Genomic DNA, 11,626 nt, shown 5'->3' with positions numbered 1-11,626 from the left:
TAACATCTGTGACAGTACTGCTCAAATAATTTTTTCCAAATTATAATAAATATTTTCACATAATTAACAGTGAATGCATTGCGGGCAAATATTGCAGATGTTTAGTTTCACTCTGGGGCTAGAAGAATTTAGTTTAGTTACAGATTTTGTTTTTTCAAATGTACTTGTACTAAAGACAAAGACAAAGGGTTCTTAAAAACCTGCATGTTTCCATTAGCCAGTAAAGATTAAGGACTCAACAGGAACAGTGACTCACTCAACATTTTCCTCTTGCTGCTTTTTGTGGTTCTTTGTGTTCACAGTCTCTCATTTACCTCTTTTTTATTGTAGGAAATGGCAGTCTAACACATGTCTGTACCTAATGCAATCCATTCTTGTTCTGTTTGTGATCAGGTGCGTCCAACTGACAGCCAGTACAGGGACTACAAGCACAGTGGGGACTCATTCTGGTCCAAACTGGAACCAGTAAAGTTGGACACTGCCAAATTGGAACACCTGTTTGAGACAAAATCAAAGGAAATGCCAGTTACAAAGGTAAACAACCGGTGCCCGAAACGGTTTCAGAGAGGTTTGGGACACCAGTTTATAGCTTCACTGTGTGTTACTGAATATCTACTGTACCTTGAGCTAACAGGTGCTGTTTGTTGGTCCATTTTATTTCCTCATATGATGAAGTGATGCATAATTAGGGTGCAGCATTTTAATGTTTAAATGTCATGAACATTTTAATGTGTTTGAGTCATCCTGCTTGAAGATGATGCTATCATACCAAATGGTCACCACCCACCAACATATGACACTTTTGTGTATTAAAGTCCTAAATATTTGGTCGTCTAGGTCAGTAATATATTTACAGTTGTATCGGCTCCTCATGTAGATTCTTTAAATCTAACAGGTGTCAAATACATTCTATTTTGTCATTGTTTATACATTATTGGCTGCTACTTTTTCACAAACACCTTGCTTTCACCAGCCAAGCATTCTATAGGTTGCATGTCCGTTATCTCCAGTGCTTGAAAGCCGATGTTTTGAGGGTTAAGCGAGGTCATGCGTGTGTTTTGATCCTGATCAAATCGAATCCTTTGTAATTCTCGAAAAGCCTCTAAATATGAAAAGTATGGTGTAAAAAGATGGGGGCCAGGCCCCTCACACTTTGAACATCTGAGCAGCCGTTTCAAAACCACAATTTATGCTAAAACCGAAGCAGTTGGCGGCTCAACTCGGCTCAGCTTCTGCGCTACACCTAACGTGACAGTATGATGGTGGTCTGCTGCAACAGTGGCGTAACAGCTCAAGCAAAGCTCTGAGCTAACGAGAAATCCCAACATTATAGAGGACCACCGGTATACTGAAGCCATCAGGGGTCATATGTTGCTTTGTTTTTGCTTTCTCTATTTTTTGTTCCCTTGTTTCAGCCCAATGGTTTTCTTATACTGCTCTCCTAAAATACATGGTTGAGATAATAACAATAAGAGAATACACACTAATTTTACATACATCTCCACCTGCACAATGGACATACTTTAACTGTGTACCATCTACAATAAGTATAATTAAGGAATAGTGTAAGCAGTTACACTAAACACAGCTTAGAGCAAGAGTTGTGTTGTAGTTTAAGTTCACTGGTCTCCATGTGGGGAGTAAATGATATCCAAGTGGCAGTAACAAGGTCTTAGCACCTACTCTGTTGATGTTGACATGTTATGACTTCCTTCTTTCAATAGCTTATAATGGCCTCAAGTGTCGGTGAGGTCATCTGTACACATATAGTAACATTATGTCCACAGACCCATGTAAACAGTCACATAAACACACATACACATACAGTATATAGCTTACTTCCAGTGGTATTTCCTGCTTCCACTACCCTTATAGTCCCCACAGCTGCAGTCAATATAACCTGAGTGATGATCCCTCTAATCCTTCGAAGCCCATAAAGCAGACCACACAGAGAAAAGCAAAAGGAACTGAGTGGAAAAGGAGACAGAGGGGGATCCGACACTGACCCTCTCTGTCTTTTTGTGTTCCAGAAAACAGCAGCTGATGGCAAACGTCAGGAGATAATTGTTTTGGATTCGAAGAGAAGTAACGCCATCAACATCGGCCTGACGGTTCTGCCTCCACCTCGCACCATTAAGACAGCCATTCTGAACTTTGACGAGTACGCACTTAACAAGGAGGGCATAGAGGTAAGAAATTCAGAAAATGAAAGGGAAGAAATCCCCATCTCCCCCCTCTCATGCTAGTCTGTCTTCACTCTCAGAAAATCCTAACGATGATCCCCACAGAGGAGGAGAAGCAGAAGATCCAGGAGGCCCAGCTGGCCAATCCTGATGTCCCTCTGGGCTCTGCAGAGCAGTTTCTCCTCACTCTGTCCTCCATCAGTGAGCTTTCTGCCAGACTGCAGCTCTGGGCCTTTAAAATGGACTACGAAGCAACAGAGAAGGTCTGTTTAAACATGCAACATTACTTTTAACAGCTAAAAACTATGAGTACTAAGAAAATTTTAGATGTTTTTAATAAGACTGTTCTGTTCAAAAGAACCGTTACCAAATGCACATTAAAAGTCATACTCAGTAAGTGAAAGTGGTTTTATAAAAGCAGAAACAGACTTCGCTAAATGAACACTGTGCACCTTAGAGGTCTGAGTAAATGTGCACAGCATGTGTGCTTTGGTGTGTGTCTTATACCCGTGTCAGTAAGTATCAACATCCCTTTAGTACAAACAACATCCGCAAAACATCAACATAGTTACAACATAACATCATAACAAAATATGCACGCTTATTAGCAGCACCACTTCTTCTTCTGGCACGCTTGAGTAAAGAATGCGTCCAGGAGGAGAAGTTCAAAGTCAAAACCCTGAGAATGAGAAACATGCTGCCCCTCTGTTGATGTCCTGTAAATTTTACAGCTTCCAGCAGGATGCAGTTGTCTTTAATCTCACCATTCACAACCGTACGTTCGGCAGAGCGCCGCTCCCGACTCGACTCTGTGGGACAGCTTGGTAGTGGGAGGTTTAATGGAGGGCGACATGCACACAAAAGAACCTGCTGCACAAAAAACAAAGGTCTACATAATCAGAAGCACGTTTGAAAGCGAAGGCTGACCGAAGCAGCAACTTTTAAACAGCCTCTCGTGACCTAAAACAAGAGCAGATGATCTGTGGTGACAGACCAGGTGCACCTGTTCACCACTTCTATAACTACAGACACATGTTTTTGGGAGTCTTAATGAACTCAACTAATGATGTGTGTGTTTTTTCCTCCTCCCAGGAAGTAGCAGAGCCACTGCAGGATCTAAAGGAGGGTATGGAGCAGCTGGAGAAGAACAAAACTCTTCGCTACATCCTCTCTACGCTGCTCTCAATCGGAAACTTCCTCAACGGCACCAATGTGAGTCGTGACTATTACAGGTTCACATCATCATAATGGGACATGATGACGAGGCTCCTTTGTTTGCAGTAGCAGTTTGTAGCAATTAGAAACATAGTCAGTGACTTTAATAGAGTGTGAATTTTCCAGTCTTGTAATTTGTAGATTAAGAATTACATAACATATTAACATTTATAATTTAGCAAGAAGACATTCTGTTTGCTGCTGTCATATTTTTACTCACTTTGGTGTAATTTTTTCATTTTTGCAATATAAAGTCTTGCATCCCATTGGAAACACCACAAACATGACTAGGAGAGAAATAAAAAAAATGCCTTCTGTGTATTATGACAATGACATAAATCATGAAGAAAAACTAAAGTAAAAATAAATAAAACGGAATCCCCATGCACAGCTTTTTTCCAAGTGCTCACAGGTGTCACCAGTACTGGTTAAAATGGTAACTGTACAAACTGTAGACGAAGATGGCATTTTTAATTTGTTTCCATGCTTTATTTCCTGTCTGCTCTGTGTAAACGCAGTCTGCAGTTCAGTCCAGTTTGGCTGAAAATATATTGGTCTGAGTGACTTATGACTTCATAGTTGTACTGTGGAGCACAGAATTTAAATTTTTACAGAATCTGGGTATTCCAAATTGTTTAATTTCACAAAAAAAAAAACTTAAATCAGACATGTAGAAGAAAGTGGTTTTGAGTTTTCTGATGGGACAGCACATCACAGTTGAACAGGACTGTCATGAAAGAGATCATTTTACATATCATTCTGTTTACAGTTTCTGCCTGATATGTGGTGTCCTCTTGGTGATTTTTAAATGGAATAACTTTAAACTCACAGGGAGATTTTGGGGTCCAGAGGTTTAATGTTCATTTTAGATACTACTCTCTTTGAAGAGCCAGAAAATTTCTGTGAATCTCTCTGTCACATTTGAATGCAAAAAAACGTGGAAAAAAAGGTAATTCTTTTTAAAATAATTCTCCGTTCATGTGTCCAGGCTAAAGGCTTTGAGCTGACGTATTTGGAGAAGGTTCCGGAGGTGAAGGATACAGTCCATAAGCAGTCTCTGCTCCATCACGCCTGCTCTGCAGTGGTGGAGAACTTCCCTCAGAGCACCGACCTCTACTCCGAGATCGGAGCCATCACGCGATCTGCAAAAGTATGCTGCATGCCCACTACTGGAGAGATTGTACACAGTGCAGTGCATAGAAAACCAGAGTTAAGCTCAGTGAGCAAACAAGTTCAAATAGCATAAGAGAGTAAAATATTGTGTTTTCTTCTGTGACTGTGAAATTGTTGGAACTGCTTTGCACCACAGTTATCACACAAGCACATCATCGGGGAGCTCCATTGACCCTGTTACTTTGCAAGGAGACAGAGGCTGAACCATCTGCAAACCTTCGTTCAGTTTGAATAGTTTTACATCTACTAGAAGAAACAACTAGTACTGGATTTTACAGCTTGTCTCTGCAGAGTTCATGCTTCTTTAGAAATTCAATTTGTTGAGTTTAGTCAGAACATTTGTCAAACTATTTCAGGTTGTTCTAAAATTATCCCAAAAATGAAAACCAGACAAGCCATTTAAACCCAGTTATTGATAAAACATTAGAAGTGACTCTAGTGACTCATGTTATATTTCAGTTTAGTTGAATGACAGGATGTCAAACAGCAGCTAAGTGACTTCTTTCTAAGTTTTGTTTTGGATGCAAGGTGATTAAATTATTTCCCTCTGGGTTATTTTTTCGTATCCTCTTCTCCATCAGGTGGACTTTGACCAGCTGCAGGAGAACTTAAATCAGATGGAGCGGCGCTGCAAAGCCTCATGGGACCACCTGAAGGTGATCGCCAAGCACGAGATGAAGCCGCAGTTGAAGCAGAAGATGTCGGACTTCCTCAAAGACTGTGCAGAAAGAATCATCATCCTCAAGATTGTTCACCGCAGGATCATCAACAGGTAGCTCCCCTCCCAATACTTGTCTGTTGTACGACACCAACAGGTATTGTACAACAGTGATGTGAGATTGAGATTGCTTCTTCTTTTTCCTTCCTTCTTCTGTCAGGTTCCATTCGTTCCTGTTGTTCCTCGGCCATCCGGCCTACAGTGTGAGAGAGATCAGTGTCCACAGGTTCAGTAAAATCCTCAGTGAGTTTGCGCTGGAGTACCGAACGACCCGAGACCGTGTCCTGCAGCAGAAACAGAAACGCGCCGACCATCGCGAACGCAACAAGACCCGAGGAAAGATGATCGTGGATGTCAACGCTCCTGTGAGGATCTCACACACACACACACACACACACAGTCTTTTCTAGAAAAACACACTCAACATTCTTGTCTTTTCTTTTCCAAATCTAGTGCTGCTTTTTCACTTTTTTCTTTCATTTTCCTGGATCTTTTCTTTGACTTTCACCCTTTATTTCTTCTGTAGTCTGATGATGAAGAGGAGCGCGAGGTTTCAGCAAGTGTGCTGGTCTGTCTGCATGTGTGTGTGTGTGTGTGTGCATGAATCCACTAACTATAACTACATCACTTTTCCTTTAAAGATCTTACTTTAACATCTGAGTTAACAAAATACAGCAGGCACTGTAGTCTTTACAGGCTGGATGTTTATTTTGGTGCTTCAGTTTTGGCCTGTTTGAGTCCATAATCCCTCACACACAAGCAGCCTGATCGTCTCTCATCCCGTCTCTCTCCTGCAGGGTGGTCGATACGGCTCGAGCAGCAGCAACAGCGCCCCCAGCTGCAGCCAGGAGAGTGAGCAGCCTCAGGGTCTGGACCACGCTGAGGACGCTGCAGAACACGAGGTCATGAAAGCTGTGCTGAGAACCAGCCTCAGCGGTGGTGACAAGGAGGGCAGTGGGGTGCCGGGCCTTCGGACACGGACCAGATCACGGCCAGGACGAGGAGGTGAGAAAGACAGTTCCTTCCAAATTTCTAATACACAGCATCTCATCTATTCTACAGCACACTGGACTACTGTAGATGTGTAAATAACACGTAGGTCTAAGCACACACACTTGCACCCACACCGGACTTTTTCTAATTTTCCGTTGTGTTTTTTTAAAGATTTTTCCTTCATAATGTCTTATTGTTACTGCACAGCCTTGAGAACAGTCACTTTTCATTTAACTTCACGTATTGGATGAGCATGTGACAAACAAAATCTTGAATTTTATAGGAGTTTGTGAGCTCAAATGAGTCTCTTTCCTCCTCATGTTAAATTTTTGTTGATGCAGGTCGCACTGTGCAGGCCTGGACACCGCCTGTTGAGGACACTCAGATCTGTGGAGACGATGCAGCAGATGAAATCATGGAGCGTATAGTGAGGTCGGCCACTCAGGGTCCAGGAACCAGAGCCCAGCCCCGAGAGAGGAGGAGGTCCAGAGCCAACCGCAAATCACGTACGACCTAAAGGAAACTCTCAGATCTGTCATTTTAAACAGACTCTGTAGTGTGTTAAAACTTGTAACATCAAAATACAAACTGATTTTTGAACTCTGGACTAGCCATGCACTAAGATGCTAATAAAACAGCTCTGGGAAGACCTCAGAAAAAAGTATCTTTTAAATTTCAAGGAAATAGTTTGCTTCTTCATGTAGATGAAAAGATCAATGCCACTCTGCTAACAGCATGTGACATATAAGGCTAAATCAATCAGTTAGCTTAGCTTGAAACAGGAAGGAAACAGTTGCTATCTCTGTTAAAACTCACAAATGAAGACAGATTATCTTAGTTATGCAATTAAAACCAAATAAAACTGACAGCTGTGTGAGCCAACAACATTATCCCTGTATACAAGGACCATGCAGAACATTGTAAAGCTTAACACTCTATACAGGTGTTATATTCCAGCATCTATGACCATAACCTTTTGTCTTCTCTTCTCACAGTGAGGCGGACTCTGAAAAACGGTCTGACACCAGAAGAAGCTCTTGCTTTGGGGCTAACTGATTCTCCAGACACATAAATGTGATCACCCCCCTCTCATCTGTCCTCGCTGCTGTGGAAACGCAGCTATAAATGTCGGTGCGACATCTCTGTCAGCCTATTGCCACACTTTAGTGTTGTATTCCACCAGCCACAGGCCCCTGTAGGTTTTTGCCAGCTGCTAATTTTGCCCAATGTTGCTGAGTGAAGAAGCTTTTTGTATTCAATACAACAAAAAAATCTTTCAGGAGAAACCATGGAGGTGAGGAAAGAAGGCATCCATAAGGTGTGATGTGTTCAATTTGGCAAGGAAAACAAATTTGTAATTCAGTGATGCTGCCTCGACACTGACTTGAAACAATTTGTTATGTATCTAAACATATTTTAAATATTGCATTAGTCCGAAGGGATTTTTGCTTGTGAGTTTCAGCAGCTGTGAGTTCACCATTTGTCATTTATTTAAGCTGTGAATTTTGGTAAGTAAAGATTAACGGGCTAAAGAGGAATTTCAATTTGTACTTACACAGTTTCAAAGTATCCTAAGAGATCGCACAGACAAAGAAACTTAGAATTATCCAAAGTGAAAGTGTAGCTGTGTTTTGTAGGAATGTGAAAGGTTTCCAATCTGATGAGTGCCTTTCATTTAAAAGGGACAGTGCTGTACCTTTTTACCATCTCTCTCTGTATATTCACCTCTTCCATCTCGGATGACTCACACACGTCACCTTCTCGGGTGTATTTACAATACAGTTAACTTTCTCAGTATTTATTTGCAAAGCTCTGACATCTTGCACCTTAATTAACGTAAATAGTCTGAAATGAATGATGGATTGAAAAAAGGAAGTTTGTATCTCTGTAAAGTGTAAAAAGACAAAAAGATATGGACATTTTTTTAAATTTTAATAATCTATTTTGAAGGACTTGCAGAGAATTCTGCATTCAATGTGTAAAGGCCCTCGTCAGCTGCCAGGTACTAAATACTGTAGTTCTACAGTGTGCATGTTTAGTGCGGTTCATGTTATGTATTATTTTTGTAATTTCTGTAGAAATTTGTATTATAGTTTGGGGAAAAAAAGGAACAAAAGAGGCTTTTTTTCTGTGAATTGTAATTAAAAATAAAATTCATGAAAGAGGTGGTTATAGCAGAAATCTTTGTTTTTAACATGTTGCTCCTTGCTGAGAGCAGCATTTGGACGTTTGATTTGAACTCTGTGGTTATGTTGTACTTTGTATGAGCTTGAACAGGTCATGTAACAGTGTGGAAAATGTAAGTTCAGGCTGAAGTGTCCACTCCTCTCACAGCACAGCAAGAACTGGGAAGCATCGCTGCATAAATACCATGTAGTGAGCTGAACATGAAACCGTGGTTACAAACACTCTCACTTGAAATGCTGTGTATACACATTCTGCAATAAAAAAAAAAACAAGCTATTGAATGAAAAATGAATGCACATGTCGTTCTTTTAACTTCTGTTTCTGCTGAGTCATTTTTTAATACTTGGGTGTGGTTCTGCTGGCCAACCTTTGGATTAATATGATGCCATAAACTGCTCAACCGGTTCTAACTTCACAGTACTAGTGCAGTCGCTGTGTTACGCCTGTTAGTGTTTCATTGACTTACTGTTTAGGATTGTGTCTGCAGTACCTGCATCCATGGCCAAGTCAATGATGCTGCTGTGGGGGTCTGGATCCCCTCCATGCTGGCGTGTTATGATCGCTCTGGAGGAAAAGAAGCTGCAGGGCTACAAGCACAAACTGCTGTCCTTTGAGAAAGAAGAGCACAAATCTCAGGAAGTCTTGGAAATCAACCCAAGAGCACAGGTAGGTGTAAAAAGAAAAAAAAAGATGATCAAAGTAAAATGTACAGCCATAATGATGAATATATGTCAGTGATTAGTCAAATACTGGAAAAAAAGATGCAATAGACAGTTACAGTGTATTCCTGCTAATTACTTGTTAAATTTAGTTACTTGTAAATTTCCCCACTGAGGGATCAATAAAGTTGATCTTATCTTAAAATAAATAACGGTGACCTCAGGTTAGCAGAACAGTTTCCTATTGAAAGAGAAATATGCAAAAAGTTGAAATTCTCTAAAGTAAATCCAGGCAGAATGATGCACCGCAATGGTAGTGAACTAGTTAAAAAAAAACAAAAAAAACACTCAACTATATTTACACATGAAAATAAATTGCTCTGAAGCCATCAAGTAAGCAAATTAACCAGACAGATGTTGCCTTTCCTCAACTGCAGCCTGGAAAATATGCCCCCTACTGGCCAAAACATGTATCATCCTAAAGACAGTTTAAGTTAAACAGTATAGCATTTACTCTTATGTCGAATTTAACACTAAATTTAAATTCACTCTATGTAAAATACCACACCATGAACTCAATATTTGGATATAGCCGTTATACAACTTTAAATCAGTTGACATGTAGGTTGCTTTACACATGGGGTGTACTCACTTCTGTTGTGCCAAAAATACTGCATTTGTTTATTGTACATTTATGGCAATGTAATAAATACCCATTGTAATGTATTGCACAGTCATAGTAATGTAGTACATATTTACTGTACTGCACAGTGACCACCCTAAAACCCTGCCTTTCTATGCCAATGTTACCATGACAATCTCTTTCCACCAGCTCCCTGCATTCAAACATGGAGACATCATAGTGAACGAGTCCTGTGCAGCATGTTTATACCTCGAGGTAAACGGCCTAAACTAAATATGAAACATACTAAATCTTCCAGTATATTTCTTTACTTTGACGTCTCATCCTCCTTTTCTCTGCTGTGACAGAACCGGTTTAAATCTCAGGGCAGCAAACTGATTCCTGACAGTCCTGCAGAACAAGCACTGATGTACCAGCACATGATGGAGGGTGTCCACCTCACTGATAAACTGAGTAAGCCACCTGCATGAATACTAGCACGGAGTGAAGAGGGATGGCAGGAAGGACTGATGTTACTGATGGTAATATTGGCTACTCTACACTGTTTTAGATTCAGTTGTCTACTACGACTACCTTGTCCCTGAAGAGGAGAGACACGACTCAGCTCTGAAGAGAAACAAGGAAGCTCTGACCACTGAGCTCCAACTCTGGGAGGGATACCTGCAGAATGTATGAGTATGAAGACCACACAACACACACACAGTTGTAGATATCACACACTACGTTGAAATCAGTGGTTCTTCTCACTTTTTTTTCCTCCTTCAAGGTGGCTGCAGGCTCGTACCTGGCGGGGCCCTTCTCCTTAGCTGACGTGATCGTCTTTCCAAACATCGCTTATGCGTTTCGTTTCAAGTAGGTGACTGAGTTTGCCGGAGGATTGAGTCCAATCTGCTTTTGAAGTGACACGATGACTTTTTGTCTCCTCTTTAGGCTGTCTGTTGAACGCTACCCCAAACTGGCCAAATATTACAGCCTGCTGAAGGACAGACCCAGCATTAAAGCCAGCTGGCCCTCACAGTGGTTTGCCACTCCACAGGGGGATGACGCCCTGAAGGATGTCTGAAAATCTCTGCATTCATCTCCCATTGTAGGTCTGTGAGACTGTTAAACTGCAAAGATAATGAAAACATTTCATTTTCATTTCGAAACACACTCTTAATTTGCCACATGGGAATTATCTTAAATCACGAGAGACAAGTCACTGAAAATGTTTTTGTTCTTATCTGAAATGAAGCAATGATAAAGGGAACATAAGACATACTTTAGAAATACTTTTTATGTTATAAACATAATACACATTTCAATGGAGTTTGTGTTGTAATTTGTGTTTTTCTTGATTATGACACCAAGATCATTTCATTTTCCCTGCAAGTGTAGATCATTTCCAACTACTGGTTTTCTTGATTCCTAATAATAACAATGAAGAAACAGAACCTGAGAAAGTTGTATCCGTCAACCCTGAATCTTTATCAGTGAAGCATCAGTGTGTCAGTAGCATGTTATCATTGTAGCTGCTGCAGGTTTGAGCTCGTTTATATCCTGTTTTAAACGTAGGGACAGCAGATAATTCAGATAGAGGAAAGTAGAAAAACAAAGTTCTCTTACACAAGTCTGTTTTCGGTATTTGGACATTCTTTCTCATTTTTGGTGAGATCTTGGATCATTTGAACATTATTACATTTGAAATGAAACCATGTGAGAAGTTGGCAGGGAGCAATACTGTTTGGTGGAGCTGGTAACAAATAATAAACATACTAGGAGCTTCAGATTGATTAAGAAAATGCGATCAGAAATGAAGGTCAACATTTATAATCTCTCCGCTGGAGAACTCTACTCAGCTCTGCATGGTCCATAT

At 40.6% G+C, this 11,626-nt stretch overlaps 2 protein-coding genes across 5 annotated transcripts in view; both read left to right on the top strand.

The window, feature by feature from the left end:
• fhod3a (formin homology 2 domain containing 3a) overlaps window positions 1–8,448 on the top strand; it is a 56,420-nt gene extending 47,972 nt beyond the window's left edge. For 3 of the 4 annotated variants that reach the window (XM_023281656.3, XM_023281655.3, XM_055017626.1), the window contains 11 exons: window positions 394–534; window positions 2,031–2,189; window positions 2,264–2,446; window positions 3,276–3,395; window positions 4,387–4,548; window positions 5,153–5,343; window positions 5,450–5,654; window positions 5,816–5,857; window positions 6,087–6,294; window positions 6,624–6,788; window positions 7,278–8,448. In XM_023281656.3, coding sequence (XP_023137424.2) covers window positions 394–534; window positions 2,031–2,189; window positions 2,264–2,446; window positions 3,276–3,395; window positions 4,387–4,548; window positions 5,153–5,343; window positions 5,450–5,654; window positions 5,816–5,857; window positions 6,087–6,294; window positions 6,624–6,788; window positions 7,278–7,354 — 1,653 coding nt within the window. In that variant the 3' untranslated portion in view covers window positions 7,355–8,448. The remainder of the gene's footprint in view (window positions 1–393; window positions 535–2,030; window positions 2,190–2,263; window positions 2,447–3,275; window positions 3,396–4,386; window positions 4,549–5,152; window positions 5,344–5,449; window positions 5,655–5,815; window positions 5,858–6,086; window positions 6,295–6,623; window positions 6,789–7,277) is intronic. The other variant, XM_055017625.1, reaches the window with a different exon arrangement.
• A 368-nt stretch (window positions 8,449–8,816) lies between these two features.
• On the top strand, window positions 8,817–11,075 carry LOC111576124 (glutathione S-transferase A-like). The gene is made up of 6 exons (XM_023281657.3): window positions 8,817–9,135; window positions 9,961–10,026; window positions 10,119–10,224; window positions 10,322–10,440; window positions 10,538–10,623; window positions 10,702–11,075. Exons 1-6 carry the CDS (start codon window positions 8,968–8,970, stop codon window positions 10,832–10,834), a joined length of 678 nt encoding a protein of 225 aa, XP_023137425.2. The 5' UTR covers window positions 8,817–8,967; the 3' UTR covers window positions 10,835–11,075.
• The last annotated feature ends 551 nt before the right edge of the window (window positions 11,076–11,626 follow it).

The sequence above is a fragment of the Amphiprion ocellaris genome, chromosome 15 (assembly GCF_022539595.1).
Source record: "Amphiprion ocellaris isolate individual 3 ecotype Okinawa chromosome 15, ASM2253959v1, whole genome shotgun sequence".
NCBI classification, from domain to species: Eukaryota; Metazoa; Chordata; class Actinopteri; family Pomacentridae; genus Amphiprion; species Amphiprion ocellaris.
This window is presented reverse-complemented; position numbering and strand designations above follow the sequence as displayed.